The sequence below is a fragment of the Scyliorhinus torazame genome, chromosome 16 (assembly GCF_047496885.1).
Source record: "Scyliorhinus torazame isolate Kashiwa2021f chromosome 16, sScyTor2.1, whole genome shotgun sequence".
Classification (NCBI taxonomy): domain Eukaryota; kingdom Metazoa; phylum Chordata; class Chondrichthyes; order Carcharhiniformes; family Scyliorhinidae; genus Scyliorhinus; species Scyliorhinus torazame.
In genome coordinates, this window is record NC_092722.1 from 69,130,548 (window position 1) to 69,155,047 (window position 24,500).

Below are 24,500 nucleotides of genomic sequence, written 5' to 3' on the forward strand. Positions count from 1 at the left end.
AGAGTGAGAGAGAGAGACCGAGTGAGAGAGGGAGAGAGAGAGACCGAGTGGGAGAGAGAGAGACCGAGTGAGAGAGAGACCGAGTGAGAGAGAGAGAGAGAGACCGAGTGAGAGAGAGAGAGACAGAGTGAGAGAGAAACAGAGTGAGAGAGGGACAGTGAGAGAGATAGAGTGAGAAAGAGAGGCAGAGTGAGAGAGAGACAGAGTGCGAGAGAGACAGAGTGCGAGAGAGACAGAGTGCGAGAGAGACAGACTGCGAGAGACAGAGACAGAGTGAGAGAGACATAGTGAGGCAGAGTGGGAGAGAGAGAGACAGAGTGAGAGAGAGAGAGAGAGACAGAGTGAGCGAGAAACAGAGTGAGAGATAGAGTTAGAGACAGTGAGAGATAGAGAGCGAGAGAGAGACAGAGAGAGAGAGAGAGACAGAGAGAGAGAGAGAGACAGAGTGAGAGAAGGACAGTGAGAGAGATAGAGTGAGAGAGAGAGACAGAGTGCGAGAGAGACAGACTGTGAGAGACAGAGCGAGAGAGACAGAGTGAGGCAGAGTGAGAGAGACACAGAGTGAGAGAGAGAGACAGAGTGAGAGAGAAACAGAGTGAGAGATAGAGTTAGAGACAGTGAGAGAGAGAGAGAGAGAGAGACATAGAGAGAGAGGGACATAGAGAGAGAGACATAGAGAGACACATAGAGAGAGAGAGAGACAGACAGACTGACAGCGATAGAAGTGAAAAGGGCTGCAAGAATGGTGATTCTGTGCAAGCTACTAATCGAAGAAAATGAACAATAATCCAGGCCAAAAATATCAATTTACATTTTGCAGTGTGGATTAGGAGACCTCTTGCTTCTTCCATATAAAAAAAGGAAAATAGAAGGCAGGAAGAAAGTACAGACCCTGAAAGCCGTGGGTGTGTTTGACGAAGAAACACCAGAGGACCTAAGGGTTGTGACATTTCTCAATTCAGTATGTGTAAAACCTTTATGTGACTGCAAAATGCAGCCCATTCAGAAATTCTGGGAGATCAGACCTACAATGAATTGATGAAGATTCTAGAAGAACATATCTAATTATAGAAAGGTTTTAGTTCCACCAGAGTAGTCAGGAAGAAGGTGAAAGAAGGTGGTGACCTTAAGAAGACTACAAAAATACTGCGAGTTTGGTGCAACACTAGACAACACCCTTTGGGATAGGCTGGTTTGTGGACCTGGCAACAAAGCCAGTCAGAGAAAACTGCTTACTGAAAGTGCCTTAACTTTGAAATCAGCTGTAGAAATCAATGGAACTAGCAGCAAATGAGGTTTCACAAATAGGAGCCTGAGCGAAGAACCACATGATGGAGACCGCCAAAAACAAGTCTGCAAGAGTACAACAATGCCATTGATGTGCACAAGTTGGACACTCAACGGGGGGAATGCTGGAGTGCGGAAAAGCTGTGGCAAAAAGGGCTACATTGCCAAAGCAAGTTGGGCACAGCCAAACGCCATCAACTTAAGATGTACAAGAAAAAGAAAACAGACGTATGATGATAGAGTTTGGCGACAAGCTTCACAAAGTGAAATCACTGAAACTTCCTGGGACGTATTCTCACTGGAAAACAGAAGCAGTGATACCTCTGTACAGAGACCAAGCACAGAGACAAATTTGGATTCTGCTTCTGAGGAATTTGCAATACCTATGAAGAGGGTCATCAAAGTAATTTCCACTTCAAAGGTCTCGAGTAGCCAGATTCCAGAACATCGTGTATAACCCAAAAGGAATAGACGTCCACCTGAGAGACTGTCTTATTACGTTATGTGAAAATATAATGGCAGTCCCTATATATATGGTAGCACAGTGGTTAGCACTGCTGCCTCCCAGCGGCAGGGACTCTTGTTCAATTCCAGCCTTGTGTGACTGTCTGGAGTTTGCACTTTCTCCCCGTGACTGAGTGCGATTCCTCCGGGTGCTCCGGTTTCCTCCCACAGTCCAAAGATGTGCTGGTTAGGTGGATTGACCATGATATAAATTGACTCTTAGTGTCCAGGGATGTGTGGGTTATGTAGGGAGTTGGTCTAGGTAGGGTGCTCTTTCAGAGGGTCGACTCAATGGGCCGAATGGCTTCCTTCTGCATTGTAGGGATTCTATGATAAAGTAATACACCTAATGTATAATTGGGCCTGGTGTTTAAATGTTAAGAAAAGTCGTTGTTTGGACAAAACGAGTAAAGGGGGGAACGGCTATATATTTATGCAATAAAGGGTAGTGTGCCTCACCGACTGCCGACCAGTGGCCTTGACATCTGTTATCATGAAATGCTTCGAGCGGCTAGTCATGAGACGGATCAACGCCAACCTCCCAGATGGTCTTGATCCATTGCAGTTCACCTATCGCGGCAACTGATAAACAGCAGACGCTATCTCTCTGGCCCTAGAATCAACACTCGAACATCACGACAACAAGGGCACCTACGTCAGACTGCTGCTCATAGACTGCAGCTCCGCCTTCAACACCATTATCCCGACAAGGCTAATAACCAAACTCCGCAATCTTGGACTTGACCCCTCCTGTACCGCTGGATCCTTGACTTCCTCACCAATAGACCGCAATCTGTCAGAATAGGTAACAGCACCTCCTCCACAATAGTCCACAACACCGGGGCCCCACAAGGATGTGTGCTCAGTCCTCTATTGTACTCCCTATACACACACACGACAGTGTGGCAAGATTCAACTCCAATTCAATCTATAAGTTTGCAGATGATACGACTGTGGTGGGTCGTATCTCAAACAACGACAAATCAGACTACAGAAAGGAGATAGATCACTTGGTTGCGTGGTGTACCGAAAACAACCTCTCTCTAAATGTTGGAAAGACCAAGGAACTGATTGACTTCAGGAAGCATTGTACGCCGCCCCACCCTACATCAATGGCTCCGAAGTGGGGATGGTGATGGTCGATAGCTTTAAGTTCCTGGGTGTCACCATCACCAACAATCAGTCCTGGTCCACTCAGGTTAATGCAATAGTCAAGAAAGCCCAGCAACATCTCTACTTCCCACGGAAGCTAAAGAAATTCTGTATGTCTGCATCGACTCTCACAATCTTCTACAGACGTGCCATAGAGAGCATCCTATCTGGCTGTATTACAGCTTGATATGGCAATTGCTCGGTCCAAGATCGCAAGAAACTGCAGAGTGTGGTGAACTCAGCCCAACACATCACACAAGCTTGCCATCCTCCCATTGATTCTGTCTATACCTCCCATTACCTCAGGAAGGCAGACAGCATTGTCAGACACCCCTCACACCCAGGCTTTGCCCTCTTCCAGACCCTTCCATCAGGCAGAAGATACAGAAGTCTGAAGACCTGCACATCCAGACATTGGAACAGCTTATTTCCCACAGCTACTAGTCTCCTCAACAACTCTCCCTTGGTCTGATGTGTTTTGTGTAAGAACACTATTAATGACGCCCTCTGCTGCTCTTGTTTGGCCTTGTTCCGCACTGTAACCAATCACTATTTGTTGATATTCCATTTGTCAATGTACTCTGTTGATTAATCTTTTGTCTACTATGTCTACTATGTACGTACTGTGTACGCTCCCTTGGTCGCAGAAAAATACTTTGGTATTTGGACAATAAATATCAATCAATCAATCAATCAGAGGACACCATCTCAGACTAAAGGGACGTTCCTTTAAAACTAAGATGAGGAGGAATTTCTTCAGTATGAGGGTGGTGAATCTGTGGAACTCTTTACAGCAGAAGGCTGTGGAGGCCAAATCATTGAGTGTCTTTAAGACAGAGTTAGGTTCTTGATTAATAAGAGGATCAGGGGTTATGGGGAGAAGGCAGAAGAATGGGGATGAAAAAATATCAGCCATGATTGAATGGCGGAGCAGACTCGATGGGCCGAGTGGCCTAATTCTGCTCCTATGTCTTATGGTCTAATACATCCCTGCTGGTTGGACATGACATGATCTGTAGTGAGGTGTGCAGAGTGTTTGTGAGGCTTTCAGTTCTTCTCTTTGACTTGTATAAGCAACACCCCCTGAATAAACCTTGTATCGTGTTTTAAAGAATTACCAAGGGTGTGGCACCTCCACACTTTAAGAACCTAACAGGAATAATCTCTGGGTTAATTGCCGTAGGACAACTCCGATCAGAGAGATTAATGCATGGCTCAAAGACTGGGGTGGAAGAAGTGGGCTTCAGTTCGTGGGGCACTGGCATCAGTACTGGAAAATGTGGGATCTGTACTGTTGAATAGCAACACCTGACCCGTTGGAACTGTTGTTCTAGCGAACTGTATAACTAGGGAAGTAGAGAGTGTTTTAACCTGAACTGAGGGGCAAGATATCAAACTTCAGAAGATGTGGGAAATCAAATAGTAGAGACAAGAGACAAGACAAGTGAGGAAGGTATTAATAGAGGAAATGATAAACAGACGGTGATAAGGAAGGGACAGAGAGTACAAATTTAAATAAACCAGCTGGTAAGGCTAGACCTTGCAAAAATAATAAAAGGATAAACCCAAGGGTCTGTATCGAAACTCACATAGCATTCGAAACAAAATGAACTCAGCGCGCAAATAACAATGAATAATTGCAATCCAATAGCCGTTGCAGAGACTTGGCTATAGGGTGACATAGACTGGGACTTGAACATTTAAGGTTATGTGAGATTTAGTAACAACAGGAAATTAATAAAAAGTGGAGGGGTGGCTCTGTTAATTAATGATGGTATTAGAGATTAAATTAGAGATGCATGTATAAGGGAATATTGGTGATCATGGGTGAATTTAATCTTCACATAGATTGGGCAAATCAAATTAGCCGCAATGCAGTAGAGGAGGAATTCCTGGAGTGTATACGGGATGGTTTTCTTGACCAATATGTGGAGGAACCATCTTAGGCTGGGTACTGAGTAATGAGAAGGGAATCATTGCCAATCTGGCTGTGTGAGACCCCTTGGGGATGAGCGACCATAACATGACAGAATTTTTCATCAAGATGGAGAGTGATGTAGTTGATTCTGAGACAAGGGTGCCGAACCTTAATAACGGGAACTATGAAGGTATGAGGTGTGAGTTAGCCTTGATAGATTGGCGAGAGTTACGTAAAGGGATGGCAGTAGATAAGCAATGGCAAACATTCGAGGAACGCATGGAGGAACTACAGCAACTCTTAATTTCTGTCTGGCACAAAAGCAAAATGGGTAAGAGGGCCAATCCATGGCTTATAAAGGAAATTAGAAATAGTATCCGATCCAAGGAAGAAGCATACAGATTGGCCAAGAAGAATAATAGGTTTGAGGATTGGGAGCATTCAGCGAAGAAGGACGAAGGGATTGCTTAAAAAGGGGAAAGTACAGTACGAAAGGAAGCTGGCAGGGAACATAAAGACTGACTCTAAGAGTTTCTATAGATGTGTGAAGAGAAATAGATTGGTAAAGAGAAATGTAGGCCCCCTACAGACAGAAACAGGGGAATGCATAATAAGGGACAAATAAATGGCTGAGCAATTGAATACATAATTTGGTTCTATCTTCACAAAGAAGACACAAATCAAATACCAGAAATGTTGGAGAATGAAAGGTTTAATGAGAGAGAAGAACTGAGGGAGATCAATATTAGCATAGAAATGGTGCTGGGAAAATTGATGGGATTGAAGGCGGATAATTCCCCAGGCATGAGAATCTGCATCCCAGAATGCTTAAGGAGGTGGCTCTGGAAATAGTGGATGCATTGGTGGTCATCTTCCGGGATTCTATAGACTCTGGAACTGTCCCTGCAGATTGGAGGGAGGCTCACGTCACTCCGATATTCAAAAAGGGAGGTACAGAGAAATCAGGGAATTATAGACCAGTCAGCCTAACATCGGTAGTGGGGAAAATTCTTGAATTCATTATCAAGGACTTTATAGCAGAACATTTGGAAAGCAGTGGCAGGATCAGTCAGATTCAGCATGGATTTCTGAAGGGAAAATCATGCTTGACAAATCTGTTGGAATTCTTTGAAGATGTAACCAGTACAGTCGACAAGGGGGAGCCAGTCGGTGTGGTATATTTGGACTTTCAGAAGGCATTTGACAAAGTCCTGCATAAGAGATTATTGTGGGAAATGTATTGAGGTGGATTAAAAACTGTTTGGCAGAGAGGAAACAAAGAGTAGGAATTAATGGGTCCTTTTCAAATTGGCAGGCAGTAACTATTGGGGTGCCACAGGGATCAGTGCTCCAGCTATTCACAATATATATTAATGATTTGGATGAGGGAACAAAATGTAACATCTCAAAGTTTGCAGGTGATACCAAATTAGGTGGGAGGGTGAACTTTGACCAGGATGAAGGGATCCTACAGCATGATCTGGACAGGTTGGGCGAGTGGGCAAATCAATGGCAGATGCAGTATAATTTGGATAAGTGTGAGGTTATTCACTTTGGAAGCAAAAACTGTAAGACAGATTACTACCTGAATGGTTTCAAATTGGGAGAGGGGAGTGTGCAGCGGGACCTGGGTGTAAAGAAGGCTAATGGTATGTTGGCCTTCATTGCGAGAGGTTTCGAGTATAGAAGCAGGGATGTGTTGCTGCAATTCTACAAGACCTTGGTGAGGCCACACCTGGAGTATTGTGTGCTGTTTTGGTCTCCTTCTCTGATGAAGGATGTTCTTGCTCTCGAGGGAGTGCAGCAAAGATTTACCAGACTGATTCCAGGGATGGCGGGACTGTCATATGAGGAGAGATTGACTAGGTTGGGACTGTTCTCGCTGGAGTTCAGAAGAATGAGGGGGGATCTCATAGAGACGCATAAAATTCTAACAGGACTGGACAGGGAGACGCAGGGAAGATGTTATCAATGATGGTGTGTCCAGAACCAGGGGTCTGAGGATTCAGGGTAAACCATTTCGGACAGAGATGAGGAGACATTTCTTCACCCAAAGAGTGGTGAGCCTGTGGAATTCATTACCACAGAAAGTAGTTGATGCTAAAACAGTGAATATATTAAAGAGGCGGCTAGATATAGCACTTGGGGAGAATGGGCTCAAAGGCTATGGGGAGAAAGCAGGATTAGGCTATTGAGTTGGATGATCAGCCATGATCGTGGTGAATGGCGGAGCAGGCTCGAAGGGCAAATAAGCCTCCTCCTGCTCCTATCTTCTATGTATCTATGCATGCATGTATTAGCACATTACAGAGGGATATTCAGGAAATCAGGATGGAGAAGCAGTTTGCATTGAGATGACAAATGATAAATCAAGAAGTCTCTTGTGGGAGTGGCTTCAGGCCCTCTAATTGCAACTATTTGGTAGGACTGAGTATAAAAGAAGAGATAATGGGAGCTATTCAGAAAGATACGGCAATAATCATGGGGGATTTTAATCTACAAATAGATTGGAAAAATCAGATGTGTAAAAGTAGCATAGATAAGGATGGTTTTCAGGATAGATTCTTATAACAGCACATTCTGGAGCCAATCAGAGGGCAGCCTATATTAGAATTGGAATTGTGAGATAGGATTAATTGCTAATCTCATAGTGAAGGCACCCCTAGGCAGCAGCGATCATAATATGATAGAATTTTACATTCTCTCGGGAGAGAAGAGTGAGTCTCAGGCTAATATTTTAAAGTTAAAGAAGGGCAATTAGAGGGTACGAAAGCGGAGCTAGCAAGAGTGAACTGGCAAAGATGCTTAAGGGATAGATCAATAGAGGGTCCGCGCCTGACAGTTAAAGGGATATTCTAGAATAGACACATTAAATGTGAAAGAAACATCCCAAGGGAAGGACCATAATCTGTGGTTAACTAAAAAAAAGTTAGAATGTTTCAAGTGAGTATTGGTCTTAGATAAAGTGCATTGGAGGAATTGGTAATGGAAAGTAGGGTGATGGCAAATGAATTGAACAGGTATTTTTCAGTGTTCTTTGCTATCCAGGGCACACCAACATCCCCAAAATAGCTGCAAATTGGAAAATGGGAGGGAGGGAGGAACTTTGGAAAATTACAATTACCAGGGAAATGGTATAGAGAAAATTATTGGAGCTGAGGGCTGACAAATCCTCTGGTCCAGATGAACTTCACTCTAAGGTCTGTAAAGAAGTAGCTGATGAAATAGTTGATGCATTGATTTCAATTTGGCAAAATTCCCCATATTCAGGGAAGGTTCCATTAGATTGGAAGATAGAAAATGTAACTCCTTTCTTCCAAAAGGTAGGGAGACAGAAAACAGGAAACTACATACCAGTTAACCTAACATCTGTCATTGGGAAAATGTTAAGATGCTATGTCAGGGCACTTGGAAAAATTCAAGGTAATCAGGCAGAGTCAACATGGTTTTGTGAAAGGGAAATAATGTTAAACCAATGTATTGGAGTTCTTTTCAAGAGTCACATGAATGATAAAGGGGATCTGGTGGATGTGTTGAACTTGGATTTCCAGAAGGCATTTGAAAAGATGCCACAACACAGGTTATTGGATAAAATAAAAGCTCATGGTGTGGGAGGTAACATATTGGCATGGATTGAGGATTGGCTAGCTAACAGGAAACAGTGTATAGAAAATAGAACATTACAGCGCAGTACAGGCCCTTCGGTCCTCGATGTTGCGCTGACCTGTGAAACCACTCTAAAGCCATCTACACTATTCCCTTATCGTCCATATGTATAGAACGAATTGCTATAAAGTGTTTTTTTCAGGTTGGCAGGATGCGACAAGTGGTGTGCCACAGGGATCACTGCTGGGGCCTCAACTTTTTAACTATTTATACAAATGACTTGGATGAAGCGATTGTTACATTTACCGACAACACAAAGGTAGGTAGGAAAATAAATTATAAAGACATTGTGAGTAGGTCACAAAGCGATATAAGATAGGTTAAGTAAGTGGGCAAAGATCTGGCAAATGGAATATAATGTGAGCGAATGTGAAATTGTCCATTATGTCAGGAAGAATAAAGCTTATTATCTAAATGGTGGGAGATTGCAGATCTCTGAGGGGCAGAGAGATCTGGTTGCCCTCGTGCATGAATGACAAAAGGTTAGTATACAGGTACAACAAGTATTTAGGAAATCTGACAGTGAGCTCTGCTCACGAGAAATGGGAGAGGGCAAGTCCACATTCGGAGTGAGACACAGCCAGAGTGAGTGCGGGTATCGGGAATTTGAAACAGAGTGAGAATTGAATTGAAACATTTTTCCTTTTTTTTTTAAAGTTCAGTAGCCCAGTTAAAAGGTTAATAAGGAGCTGACTCACTAAAATAACTGAGTTGCAGTTTGCTGTCAATCATCTGAAACCTCATTACAACTCAATAAGTGCTGATTACGTACTTTTGAAGTTTAATTGTATGCGCGTCATCTGAGTATTTGCAGCCCTTTTTTCGAAAGGGGCTTCAAAGCACTGTGCTTTGCGTACAAGCAATGGGAGGGAGCATTTCTACATCCAAAGTGAAACACAGCCAGAGTGAGTGTGGGTATCGGGAATTTTAAACGGAGTGGTAATTTGGTGCATGTAGGTGTAGACAGAGTCAATGGATGATAGGCGGGTTTGCGTGATGGACTGGGCTGTGTTCACAACTCTCTGTAGTTTATTACGGTCTTGGGCTGAGCAGTTGCAATGCCAGGCTGTGATGCAGCCAGATAGGATGCTTGCTATGGTGTAACTGTAAAAATTGGTAAGAGTCAATGTGGACATGCCAAATCTCCTTAGTTTCCTGAGAAAGTATAGGCGCTGTTGTGCTTTCTTGGTTGTAGCGTCAACATGGGTAGACCAGGACAGATTGTCAGTGATGTACACACCTTGGTTTGCTCCTCCTGTCCCATGTGGGAAGCCAGGACCATTTCCAGTACCTGGGGCCAGTGTCTCCAGCTGGAGCTCCTGGAACTCCTTCAGAGATGGAGCGGCAGCTGGGGACACTGTCGAGCATCCACGAGGCAGAGAGTATCGTGGATAGCACATATAGAGAAGTGGTCACACCGCAAGTTCAGACTCTTCAGGCAGGCAGGGAATGGATGACCACCAGGCAGGGCAAGAGAACTAGATAGGCAATGCCGGAATCTCCTGTGGCTATTCCCCTGCAAAACACATTGGATACTGATGGACATATGAGGAGAGATTTCTTTTTTTTTAAATTAGAGTACCCAATTCCTTTTCTTTTCCAATTAAGGGGCAATTTAGTGTGGCCAATATAACTATATTGCATATCTTTGAGTTTGTGGGGGTGAGGCCCATGCAGACAAGGGGAAAATGTGAAAACTCCACACGGACAGTGACCTGGGGTATGAGGAGAGACTGAGTCGGTTATGATTGTATTCGCTGAAATTCAGAAGAATTGGGGAATCTCATTGAATCCTATAAATTCTAACAGGACTAGACAGGACAGACACAAGAAGGATGTTACCGAAGGAGTGGGTGCCAAAACCACGGATCACAATCTTTGGATACGCGATAGACCATTCAGGACAGAGATGAGGAGAAATCTTCTCTTCCGGAGAGTGGTCACCCTGTGGAATTTGTTCCCACAGAAAGCAATTGAGGCCAAAACATTATGGGCAGGATTCTCTGATCCTCCCGCCGGGTTGGCGAATCCCCGGGAGGCAGCGTGAATCCCGCGCCATCGCTCCGACGCTGGCTGCCGTATTCTCCAGCGCTGGCTTTCGGGCGGGGCCGGGGACCACGCCATGCTGGTCGGGGGACGTTGGCACCAACCCCCAGCAATCCTCCAGGCTCCGATGGGCCGAGCGACTGCCCGTTTTTGGCCAGTCCTGCCGGTGTGGATTGGACATGGTCACACATGGCGGGACCTGGCAGGTAAGTTGGCTGATGCGGTCCTCAGAGGGGGCGCAGGGGGGGTTCTGACCCCGTGGGGGGGGGGGGCCACGGTGGCCTGGCCCACGATCGGGGCCCAACCGATCTGTGGGCGGGCCTGTGCCATGGGGGCACTTCTTCCTTCCGCGTGGGCCCCTGTAGGGCTCCATGGCCGGTGCGGAGGAGGCAGACCCCTGCGCATGTGCCAAAATACGCCGTCCGGTCTGCGCATGCATTTACTCGCGCAGTCCTTTCGGCACCAGCTGGCGCCGGCCTAACTCCTGGAAGTGTGGAGAATTCTGCTACTTCCGATCGGCCCGACGCCAGAGTGGTTTGCGCCGTTTTTAACGGCGGAGTCGGGCCATCGCGCCGATTCGGGAGAATCCCGCATTATATGTTTCCAAAAGCAATTAGGTGTGGCACTTGGAGAGAAGGTGTCAAAGGATATAGGGGGAAGGCAAGATCAGGCTATTGAGTTGGATGATCAACCATGATCATAGAATCACAGAATTTACAGTGCAGAAGAAAGCCATTTGGCCCATCGAGTCTGCACCAGCCCTTCGAAAGGGCACCACATTTAAACCCACACTTCCAAACTATCCCCGTAATCCAGTAATCCCACCTAACCTTTGTGGACACTAAGGGCAATTTAGCCAATCCACTGAACCTACACATCTTTGGACTGTGGGAGGAAACCGGAGCACCCGGAGGAAACCCAGGCAGACACGGGGAGAACGTGCAGACTCCGCACAGACATGACCCAAGCCGGGAATCGAACCTGGGACCTTGGCGCTGTGAAGCCATTGTGCTAACCACTATGCTACCATGAATGGCAGAGCAGATTCAAAGGGCCGAATGGCCTCCTCCTGCTCCTATTTTTTATGTTTCTAATCAAAGTTTATTGTTTATTCAGGGCAATTGATTACAAAAGTAAGAAGATTATTGCTTCGATTGTACAGGACATTGGTGAGACCACATCTGGAGTGTTGTGTGTACAGTGTTGGTATCCTGATGGAAGGAAAGATGGAAATGTATTAGAAAGCTTCTATAAGTACATAAAAGGGAAGAGAGTCCCTAAGGTAAACGTTGGTCTCTTCAAAGATGAAACTGGCGAGTTAATAGTGGGGAACACAGGAATGGCAGAGATGCTAAATCAATACTTTGCCTCAGTTTTCAAGGTGGAGGACACTAGTACCATTCCTATTGGAACGGGCAATTCGGAGGTAATAGAAAGGCTGGAACTGAAAACAACCAGCATCAATAGGGAAGCAGTACTCAACAAACTATTGGGGTTGAGTTCAGAAAAGTCCCCAGGGCCTGATGGCCGGCATTTTAGGGTGCTAAAGGAAGTGGCAGCCGAGATAGTGGATCCATTGGTTATAATATTCAAAAGTTCCCTGGACACGGGAAAGGTTCCAGTGGATTGGAAAATGCTAATATAAAGTCCTTATTCAAAAAGGGAGTGAGGCAGAATATGGGAAATTACAGACCAGTTGGTTTGACTTCTGTTGTTGGGAAATTATTAGAATCAATTATTAAGGAAGTAATATCTGGAAAGTCAAAACATAGTCAATCAGTCAACATGGTTATATCAAGGGCAAATAGTGTTTGACTAATTTGTTAGAGTTCTTCGAAGACAAGCAAAGTGGATAATGGTGATCTGTAGATGTCGTATATTTGGACTTCCGGAAGGCGTTTGATAAGGTGCTGTACAGAAGGTTAATAAATAAGGTTATATGACATGAGGTTAGGGTAATTTATTAGCTTAGATCGAAGACTGGCTGACAGACAGAAGACAGAAAGTCGGGATAAATGGGTCTTTTCTTAGATGGCAAGATGTAACTCGGCGAGTGCCACAGGGTTCGGTCTCGGGCCCCAACTATTTACAATCTATATTGATGACTTGGATACTGGATAGAAGGTTCTATAGCCAAGTTTGCAGACAACACTAAAATAAGTGGGACAATAAGTTGCAATGAGGAAATACGAGCCTTACAAATTAATATAGATAGGTGCAGAGAGTTTGCTAAAATGTGGCACATGGAGTTTAACATGGCTAAGCATGAGGTCATGCATTTTGGTCAGAAAAATGGGAAGGCAACTTATTATCTATTATGGGGAGAGACTTTGGGATTCTCAGGTGCAGAGAGACCTGGGTATCCTCATGCCTGTGTTACAGAAAACTAGCATGCAGGTACAGCAGATGATAAAGAAAGCGCATGGAATGTTGCCATTTATAGCTAAAGGAATAGCATATAAAGTTAAGGAAGTGTTGTTGCAACCATACAAGGCATTGGTGAGACTGCACCTGGAGTACTGTGCACAGTTTTGGTCCCCCTATTTGAAGAAAGATGTAGTGGCATTGGAGGCAGTTCAGAGGAGATTCATGAGATTAACTCCAGAGATGAGGGGTTTGTCGTATGAAGAGAGATTGAGCAGTTTAGACCTATACTCTAGAGTTTAGAAGAATGAGGGATGATCTAATTGAGGTATATAAGATAAAAGGTATCGGTAAAGTAGACCTTGAGTGGATGCTTCCTCTTGCAGAGCACTCTAGAACGAAAGGTCATAGTCTCAGGATAAGGGGTAGCAAATTTAAAACAGAGATGAGGAAAAACGACTTCTCCTAAAGGGTCGTGAATCTGTGGAGATCGCTACCCCAGAGTGCGGTGAATGCTGGGACCGTGAGTAAATTTAAGGAAGAGTTAGACAGATTTTTAATTGGTAATGAGTTGAAGGGTTATGGACCGGGCAGGACAATGGAGATGAAGCCATGATGAGGTCAGCCATGATTGTATTGAATAGTGGGGCAGATTTGAGGCTATGAATTGCCTACTCCTGCTCCTAGTTCTGATGTGCTAAGAAAGAACTATTCTGTGCAATTCCACCTTCCAGCTCTTGTAGGTAAGCAACAGCACATCAAGCACATATCTGGTATTTTTGATTATTAATAAGGGGATAATCAATAAGGGGATTTATTGATTAATATCGAGATCAGGAGTTATGGGGAGAAGGCAGGAGAATGGGGATGAGGAAAATATCAGCCATGATCAGATGGGAGAGCAGACTCGATAGGCCAAACGGCATAATTCTGCTCCTATATTTTATGGTCTTATCAGTTCAATGAATGTTTACTAGACTAATACCAGGAATGGGCGGGTTGTCTTATGGGGAACGATTGGAGAGGTTAGATTTGTATCCACTAGACATCCGGTGGCGGCCATGGAGTGAGTGGTCGCTTATTTGGTATCTCCCGCTCGTGGTGGACCTTTTTCCCTGACTTATGGGGATTTGATCGGTAAAATAGGAGACTGGTGAGGTAGAGAAGAATCCCCCACCAGTTTATGGATTTGTGGACCAGAAGTGGTCTGAAAAGGAGAGATGGTTGGGCAAAGAAGGGAGTGGAGTCTGCAGCACAGGAAAACTTGACGGAGGCTCAGGGACTGGGATTGCCGGCACAGTGGTCAATGGAGCAGCTGGTGGAATTTCTTCAGGAGAGCTTCGCCAAGCAAAGACAGGAGTACCTGGACCCGATTGACCAGGTGGAGCAAAGATTGGAAGCCCAGGGTCAGGCGATCCAGAAGGTGGAAGAGGCGTAGCAGAGCATGAGGACCAGCTAACCTCGATGACGGCGGGATGGAGTTGATGAGGGACCACCAGAAAAGGCTGCAAGAGAAAGTGGAGGATCTGGAGAACAGGGCGCGTAGGCACAACCTGAGGATCGTTGGCCTCCTGGGGAGCAGCGAGGGATCGGACGCTGGGGCATATGTGGCGTGTATGTTCGAGAAGCTGTTGGGGGGAAGGTGCATTTACTCGGCCCTTGGAGGTGGACAGGGCGCACAGAGCGCTTATGAGGAAGCCGCGGATGAATGAGCCGCCAAGGGCGATGGTGATAAGAATGCACCGGTTCCTGGACAAGGAACAGATCTTGAGGTGGGCCAGGCAAACGAGGAACTGCAAATGGGAAAATAACGAGCCGCACATTTACTAGGACTTGGGTGCGGAACTGGACAAAAGAAGAGTGAGCTTCAATAAAATTAAATCGGCCCTTTTCAAGAAGGGTGTGAAGTTTGGCATGTTGTACCCAGTTCGTTTGTGGGTAACTTACGAGGGTCAAGAACTTTATTTTGGATCGCCAGATGAGGCAATGAACTTTGTTAAGGACAGGGGACTGGCAGGTGATGGAGGATGTTGAACTTGGGGGCGAGTAACTCTGTACCTATGCAGCTAAATTTATTTTCTCTTTAGGTTTTGTATGTATTGTTTTTGAACCAGTTTTTGGGCCGTTGCTCTGTTTTGTATGCGGGTTAACTTTGTTCCTAATGGGGGATGATGGGTGGAATTTTCTTCTTTGTGTTTGTTGGGGTTTGTTATGTTCGAGCGGTGGAGGGGGGGGATCAATCAGGGGGGGGTAGGATGCTTGGCGCCATGGGTGGGGCCTACAGGCTAGCTGGGCGGGCTAGCTCACGGAATCGCAGTGGGAGCGAGCAGGTGATCAGTTTGTTAAGGGGGGGTTGGGATTGTTATTTTGTTATTCGGAGGGGAGGGGGTGCGATGGGGGAATTGTTTTGCTGTCAGGGGAGGGACTGGCGCTTGGAGACAAATTGGAGGTTGATGACGGTGGATGCCTGAGGGCTGGCCTGAGGAGGCACGGGACGCCTCAGGATTCCACATCCACTCTGTCAATACCCCTCAGGATTCCACATCCACTCTGTCAATACCCCTCAGGATTCCACATCCACTCTGTCAATACCCCTCAGGATTCCACATCCACCCTGTCAATATCCCTCAGGTTTCCACATCCACCCTGTCAATACACCTCCGGTTTCGATCAAGTTGCCTCTCACTCTTCTAACCTCTAGTGGATATAAATCTTTTTTTCAACAAACATTTTATTAAGGCATTATGGTTTTATAACAACAAACGATACAAGTACAAATGTGAACACAATGCAGTACGTAACAACCCCCTCCAACTCCCACTGTTCCCGCCTAAGCTAGACAAAAATAGCTTCATTCCCCTGATCCCCTCTGACTCCCTAACACCCCCCCCCCCCCCCCCCACCTATTGAATCTGCGAACAGTTTTGTTTTCTCCGAAGAAATCGATAAACGGCTGCCACCTCCGAACGAACCCTAATGTTGATCCTCTCAGGGCCAACTTAATTTTCTCAAGCCTGAGAAACCCATCCATGACGCTAACCCATACCCCTGATTTTGAGGGCTCCGAGTGCCTCCACGGCTAGTAAGATCCGTCTCCGGGCTACCAAGGAGGCAAAGGCCAAACCTTCAGCCTCTCTCGGCCCCTGGACTCCCAGGCCTTCCAACACTCCACAAATCTCCACCTCTGGACTCGGAGCCATCCTCATTTTTAGTACCTGACATCTGAAAATCCCTGCCAGTATCCCCTAAGCTTCGGGCATGCCCAAAACATGTGGACATGATTTGCGGGCCCTCCTGCACACCTCACACACCTGTCCTCCACCCCAAAAAAACTGCTCATCCGGGCCACCGTCATGTGTGCCCGGTGAACCACCTTGAATTGCAGCAGGCTGAGCCTGGCACATGATCAGGTCACGTTAACTCTGCTCAGGGCATCCTCCCACAGACCCGCCTCTAACTCCTTACCCAGCTCATCTTCCCATTTACCGCCCAGTCGTAGTTCCTAAAGTTCGACAGTGCCAGCACCCGCCCCCCCCCCCCCCCGGCCTCCGCTCCCAACAGGTACTTTGGTACTTTTTTTACTTGTGGGGTTTTACCCATCCACATAAACCCAGATATCACGCTAGTCACCCGCTTCAAAAAGGCCTTTGGTATAAAAATTGGGAGGCACTGGAAAACAAACAAAAATCTCTGAGGACTGTCATTTTCACGGTCTGTACCCTCCCTGCCAGTGACAATGGGAGCATGTCCCACCTCTGAAAATTCTCCTTCATTTGTTCAACTAACAGAGCCAGATTTAATTTATGTAGCTGCTCCCATCCCCATGCCACCTGAATTCCCAAGTAGCGAAAACTCCCTCCCACCACTTTAAACAGCAACTCCCTCAGTCTCCTCTCCTGCCCCCTCGCCTGGATCACAAAAACCTCACTCTTACCCATATTCAATTTGTGCCCCGAGAACCGTCCAAATTTGAAAAAAAGATTTATATCCACTAGAGGTTAGAAGAGTGAGAGGCAACTTGATCGAAACCGGAGGTGTATTGACAGGGTGGATGTGGAATCCTGAGGGGTATTGACAGAGTGGATGTGGAATCCTGAGGGATATTGACAGGGTGGATGTGGAATCCTGAGGGGTATTGACAGAGAAGATGTGGAATCCTGAGGGATATTAACAGAGTGGATATGGAATCCTGAGGGATATTGACAGAGTGGATGTGGAATCCTGAGGGATATTAACAGAGTGGATATGGAATCCTGAGGGATATTGACAGAGTGGATGTGGAATCCTGAGGGATATTGACAGGGTGGATGTGGAATCCTGAGGGATATTAACAGAGTGGATATGGAATCCTGAGGGATATTGACAGAGTGGATGTGGAATCCTGAGGGATATTGACAGGGTGGATGTGGAATCCTGAGGGGTATTGACAGAGTGGATGTGGAATCCTGAGGGGTATTGACAGGGTGGATGTGGAATCCTGAGGGATATTGACAGGGTGGATGTGGAATCCTGAGGGGTATTGACAGAGTGGATGTGGAATCCAGAGGGGTATTGCCAGAGTGGATGTGGAATCCTGAGGGATATTGACAGGGTGGATGTGGAATCCTGAGGGATATTGACAGAGTGGATGTGGAATCCTGAGGGATATTGACAGAGTGGATGTGGAATCCTGAGGGATATTGACAGGGTGGATGTGGAATCCTGAGGGGTATTGACAGAGTGGATGTGGAATCCTGAGGGATAGTGACAGTGTGGATGTGGAATCCTGAGGGATAGTGACAGTGTGGATGTGGAATCCTGAGGGATATTGACAGAGTGGATGTGGAATCCTGAGGGATATTGACAGGGTGGATGTGGAATCCTGAGGGGTATTGACAGAGTGGATGTGGAATCCTGAGGGATAGTGACAGTGTGGATGTGGAATCCTGAGGGATAGTGACAGTGTGGATGTGGAATCCTGAGGGATATTGACAGAGTGGATGTGGAATCCTGAGGGGTATTGACAGAGTGGATGTGGAATCCTGAGGGATATTGACAGGGTGGATGTGGAATCCTGAGGGATATTGACAGGGTGGATGTGGAATCCTGAGGGATATTGACAGAGTGGATGTGGAATCCTGAGGGATATTGATGGAGTGGATGTGGAATCCTGAGGGGTGTTGACAGGGTGGATGTGGAATCCTGAGGGGTATTGACAGGGTGGATGTGGAATCCTGAGGGGTATTGACAGGGTGGATGTGGAATCCTGAGGGGTATTGACAGAGTGGATGTGGAATCCTGAGGGGTATTGACAGAGTGGATGTGGAATCCTGAGGGGTATTGACAGGATGAATGTAGAGAGGATTTTTCCACTTGTGTGAGAATCTAAAACTAAGGGTCAAAGTTTAAAAATGAGCGGTTTAAATTTAGGATGGCAATGAGGATTCATGTGTCATATGCTCTCTCTCTCCCTCACTTTCTGCCGTTCATTCTCTCTGTCACACATGCTCACTCTCTCTCCCTCCCTCTCAGTCATTCACTCTCTTCCTCGCTCTCTCTCCCTCCCTCTCTTTGTCACACATTCCCGCGCTCTCTCATCCTCTCCCACGTCACAATTCCTAGTCTGTGTCAGGAATTTCTGATGAATCCCTGGTTGATTAAGTAACAGGAACCTGGATAAGGGTGTTGAACTCTCCAATAGCATTGTCCATGGGGACAGGCTCTGACCAGGGATCCTGACGTCTGCAGAATTCCAAAGCATTCTCGTTAACTCTGTAATTGTATCCAGAGAGGTCGCGGACTGGCAGCAGTGAATAGACCTGCAGATAACGGAAACAGGAAATCGTCAACAGGGTGAAGATCTGAAGATTCATTCCTCACTCGCCTGAGGAGCACACCCCAAAGTGAGCCCAAACTGCCGGCGGTTTTACAGCATATTCAACCAGGAGAGGATTCACACAAGCAACCCACAGCCAAGGCAGCCTTCAGCATACAGAAACCCAACAAGAATCAATAAATTAGGGGTGGGGTGACAGGAGGGATGCACAAGGTGTTTAATTATTTTTAAATAGTGGCCATCTCTAGCACACAGCAGAATTACTGCTGAGATGCAGCTGGAGAAGGATGCTGAAAAAGGAAAGTTTGTTAGCAGAATCACCCCCCCTCCCGAACCCAAAAATCACTGGACAGGGATCAGGAGCAGAAGCCCGGGCTGATTCACTCCCCTCCCTAACCCAGGGTCACTGAACAGGGAGCAGGAGCAGGAACTCAGGCTGATTCACTCCCCACTCCCTAACCCAGAGGTCACTGAACAGGGAGCAGGAGCAGGAACTCAGGCTGATTCACTCCCCTCCCTAACCCAGGGTCACTGAACAGGGATCAGGAGCAGGAACCCGGACTGATTCACCCCCTCCCTAACCCAGGGCTCTCTGGACAGTGAGCAGGAGCAGGAACTCAGGCTGATTCACTCCCCTCCCTAACCCAGGGTCACTGAACAGGGACAGGAACTCAGGCTGATTCACTCCCCACTCCCTAACTGGTCAGGGATCAGGAGCAGGAACCCAGGCTGATTCACCCTCTCCCTAACCCAGGGGCCACCGGACAGGGATCAGGAGCAGGAACCCGGTCTGATTCACTCCCTCTGGGTCACTCCTCTCTGGGTGTGAGTAGCTCCCTCAGTACTAGTTGGGTTTAGTCCTGGGTATATCTCGCTCCTGGCGAGAGTAGCCTCTGTATCTTACACTGTCTCGAGAAAGCTCCTTCTCAGGTTTGAGGAGTAGGACACTGCGATCGACAACTCGTAGTCCACACAGAGAGTCCGGGGCAGCATGAACATCAAGATTGACGAGACTTTTAGGCAGGTCTTCAGCCACTGAGAAATGGAGAGACACCTAGAGGGAGAAAGGAGAGAATGGAGATGAGTACAGGAGATAGAGAGAGATGGAGCGACAGAAAGAGGGACGGAGAGAGGGAGAGAATGACAGGGAGAGACAGGGAGAGGGAGAGAATGACAGAGGGAGAGAGAGAGAGAGTCAGACCGAGCAAGAGAGAGACACAGACCGAGGGAGAGAGACAGGCAGAGGAAGAGAGAGAGAGAGACAGAGGGAGAGAGAGACAGAGAGAGAGACAGAGTGAGAGAGACAGAGTGAGAGAGACAGAGGGAGATAGAGACACACAGAGGGAGAGAGACACATACAGAGGGAGAGAGAGAAGGGGAGAGGGAAAGAGACAGAGGGAGAGAGACAGAGGGGGAGAGGGAAAGAGACGGAGTAGAGCCAGATACAGGCAGAGGGAGAGAGAGAGAGAGACAGAGAGGGAGAGAGAGAGACAGAGGGAGAGAGAGAGACAGAGGGAGAGAGACAGAGTGTGGTAGTCACCACTGTTGTATAATATTATACATATGGGTATTACGGTAAGGCCCCTGTACTACAGGTACGGGGGTAGATCCCTGCAGGCTGGCTCCGCCCAGGAAGCGGAGTATAAATGTGTGTGCTCTCCGAACAGCAGCCATTTCATAAGCTGCTGTAGGAGGCCACACATCTCTGTGTAATAATGCCTCGATTACATTCTACTCTCGTCTCGTTGTAATTGATTGTGCATCAAGTTATTGCACAGAGATTTTTCAGAGATGGACCTCCAAGCCGGATCGCCTGCAGCTGCATCCTCAAGCAGACAACGCCAAAAAGGACTTCCAACATTGGCTAGTTTGCTTTGAAGCATACATCGGGTCTGCGCCAGACCCAATCCCAGAAGCACAGATTCTGTCTACGCGGTTGAGCTCCAACTTTTTTCTTCTTGTCCAGGACGCGCCTACCTACGCAGAGGCCATGGCGCTACTGAAGGAGAATTACGCTCAGCAGACCAACAAGACCTACGCCAGGCACCTCCTGTCCACGCGGCACCAACTTCCCGGTGAGTCTGTGGAAGATTTCTGGCGCGCCCTGGTCGTCCTGGTGAGAGACTGTGACTGCCAGGCCATTTCGGCCACTGAACAATTGAAACTGCTAATGAGAGACGCGTTCGTTACGGGCATAGGGTCTGACTACATCTGCCAGCGCCTCTTAGAAGGAGCCACGCTTGACCTCGAGACCAAGAAACTAGCGCTCTCGCTCATGGTCGCCTCACGCAACGTACAGGCTTATGCCCCCGACCGCACGGCCCACCCCCCCTGTGCATCGTGGACCCCATCAGCGACTGCCCTCAGCCAACCCCACGCCTGCGCTGCACGGCAGCCAACCAACCCCGGGGGACACAAGTGCTACTTTGGTGGACAAACAAAACACCCTGGCAGCGCTGTCCGGCACGGAACGCACTCTGCAAGGCCTGTGGCAAGAAGGGACATTTCGCTGCAGTGTGCCAGGCCCGCTCAATTGCCGCTATTGTCCCGGGACCCCCCACGTGCGGCCAGTGGGCGCCGCCATCTTCCTCTGCTGAGACAACATGCTGCCCGTGGGCGCTGCCACCTTGCTCCACTCACAACACGTGCGGCCCGTGGGCGCTGCCAACTTGCTTGCCTCAGAACCAATCTTGCCTGCCCCAGGACACGTGCGGCCCGAGGGTGCCGCCATCTTGCTTGCCCCAGGACACGTGCAGCCTTTGGGCGCCGCCATCTTACCCGCCTCAGGACCCCTGCCCGTTGGGCATCTCATCGGGCCGCTCATCGCCTGCAACCGCCGCCGACCAGCCACATCTCGCCGCGGTCACGATCGACCAGTCTTGACCGCACACCCTCGCGACCTCCTGCCTTCTGGACTCCGGGAGCACTGAGAGCTTCATCCACCCCGACACGGTAAGGCGCTGCTCCCTCGCGGTACACCCCACTAACCAAAGAATCTCCCTGGCCTCCGGATCCCACTCCGTGGCGATCCAGGTGTACTGCATTGTCACCCTCACCGTCCAGGGCGTAGAGTTCAGCGGTTTCCAGCTCTACGTCCTCCCCAACCTCTGCGCTGCCTTGCTACTCGGCCTGGACTTCCAGTGCAACCTCCAGAGCCTAACCCTGAAATTTGGCGGGCCCCTACCACCCCTTACTGTTTGCGGCCTCGCGACCCTTAAGGTCGACCCGCCTTCCCTGTTGCCAAACCTCACCCTGGATTGCAAACCAGTTGCCACCAGGAGCAGACGGTACAGCGTCCAGGACAGGACCTTAATCAGGTCTGAGGTCCAGCGGCTGCTGCGGCAAGGTATCATCGAGGCCAGCAACAGCCCCTGGAGAGCCCAAGTGGTAGTGGTGAAAACCGGGGAGAAAAACAGGACGGTATTTGACCACAGTCAGACCATCAATCGGCACAGCAGCTCGACGCGTACCCCCTCCCCCGCATATCTGATATGGTCAATCAGATTGCACAGTACCGGGTCTTCTCGACAGTGGACTACCACCAGCTCCCCATCCGTAAGGCGTACCGCCCATACACTGCGTTTGAAGCAGACGGCCGCCTTTACCATTTCCTTAGGGTTCCCTTCGGCGTCACCAACGGGATCTCGGTCTTCCAACGGGAGATGGACCGAATGGTTGATCGGTACAGGCTATGGGCCACTTTCCCGTACCTGGACAATATCACCATCTGCGGCCACGACCAGTAGGACCACGACGCTAACTTTTCCAAATTTCTCCACACTGCCACACTCCTCAACCTAACTTACAACAAGGAGAAGTGTGTGTTCAGCACGAACCGATTAGCCATTCTCGGCTATGAACGGAGTGCTAGGGCCCGACCCTGACCGCATGCGCCCCCTCATGACCCAAGGCCCTCAAACTATGCCTGGGGTTCTTTTCGTATTACGCCCAGTGGATCCCAAACTATGTGGACAATGCCTGCCCATCATCCACTCCACCGCTTTCCCACTAACGCCCGAGGCTCACCAGGACTTCAACCTTATCAAGGCCGACATCGCCAAGGCCGCGATTCACGTGGTCGATGAGATGCTCCCCTTCCAAGTGTAGAGCGATGCATCAGATGTCGCCCTGGCCACCACCCTCAACCAGGCAGGCAGGCCCGTGGCATTCTTTTCCCGTACCATCCATGCCTCCATAATTCGGCACTTCTCCGTCAAAAAGGAGGCCCAAGTGATCGTTGAAGCTGTGCGACATTGGAGGCATTACCTGGCCGGCAGGAGATTCATTCCCTGACTGCCCAACGGTCGGTTACCTTCATGTTTAACAACACACAGTGGGGGCAAGATCAAAAATGATAAAATCTTGAGGTGGAGGATCGAACTCTCCACCTACAGATTGTAATTGTAAGCTCAACGAGCCCCCTGATGCTGCCCTGTCCCGAGGTACATGTGCCAGCACACAAGTGGACCGACTCCGGACCCTGCACGACGATCTCTGTCACCCAGGAGTCACCCGCTTGTACCACTTAATTAAGGCCCGCTATCTGCCCTCCTCCATTGAGGAAATGAGGGCTATCACCAGAGACTGCCAGGTCTGCGCGGAGTGTAAACCGCACTTCTACCGGCCAGACCATGCGCGCCTGGTGAAGGCCTCCCGCAACTTTGAACGCCTCAGCGTGGACTTCAAAGGGCCCCTCCCCTTCACGACGGCAACACATACTTTCTTAATGTGGTCGACAAGTATTCCCAATTCCCCTTCGCCGTCCCATGCCCCGATATGATGTCTGCCACCGTCATCAAAGCCCTCAACATCATCTTTGCTCTGTTCAGTTTCATCGCCTACGTCCACAGCGAGGAGCTGCGCCAGTACCTGCTCAACAGGGGCATTGCCTCGAGCAGGATGACCAGCTACAACCCAGGGGAAACAGGCAGGTGGAGCGGGAGAATGGAACGGTCTGGAGGGCTGGCCCTACGGTCCAGAAATCTCCCTGCCTCCCGCTGGCAGGAGGTCCTTCCCAACTCACTTCACTCCATTCGGTTGCTCCTGTGCACCGCGACCAACGAAACCCCTCATGAACGTCTCTTTGCCTTCCCCAGGAAGTCCACCTCCGGGGTTTCGCTCCCAACGTGGCAAAGGGAGAGAGAGAGAGACAGACAAAGGGAGGGAGAGCGAGAGGGGGAGATGGAAAGAGACGGAGGGAGAGAGAGATACAGGCAGAGGGAGATGTAGTACCGTACTACATCTAATACACATCTAATACAGTTAATGGTGATTACCACATTCACCCCCTGTTAAAAAAAAAGAGTCCGGCTGGGGTGGTGGAAAAATTTACAAGTTCAGTCTGTCGGGGGCCCTGATCCTCCTCCGTGATCGCCTCGGTCCTGGTGGTGATGTGGGCGCTGACTTGGTCACCAGTGACTCTGAGAGAGTGTTGTCCTCGTCTTCATCGCCCCTGAGTGGAACCAGTGGGAGGACGGATCCTCCTGGGGCGGGGGTTGCGGTGAGGTGCGCTGGGGGAGGGGGAGTGGCGCAGGGGCAACCGGAAGGGGGGGGGGTGTTGGGTGGTGGGCCGTGGGGGGGATCCAGTGGGTGCCAGGTCCCGGAGGGAGACTGTGTCCTGGCGCCCGTCGGGGTGCGCCATGTAGGTGTACTGCGGGTTTGCGTGCAGTAGTTGGACTCTTTCGACCAACAGGTCCGGTTTATGGATCCGCACGGGTTTGCGAAGGAGGACGGGTCCAGGAACTGCCA

At 48.6% G+C, this 24,500-nt stretch overlaps 1 protein-coding gene across 2 annotated transcripts in view; it reads right to left on the reverse strand.

The window, feature by feature from the left end:
* LOC140392864 (pregnancy zone protein-like) overlaps positions 1-24,500 on the reverse strand; it is a 391,109-nt gene that overhangs the window by 194,713 nt on the left and 171,896 nt on the right. For both annotated transcript variants that reach the window (XM_072478606.1, XM_072478607.1), the window contains exons 15-16: positions 19,657-19,806; positions 18,589-18,735 (exon numbers count right to left, since the gene is read on the reverse strand). In XM_072478606.1, coding sequence (XP_072334707.1) covers positions 18,589-18,735; positions 19,657-19,806 — 297 coding nt within the window. The remainder of the gene's footprint in view (positions 1-18,588; positions 18,736-19,656; positions 19,807-24,500) is intronic.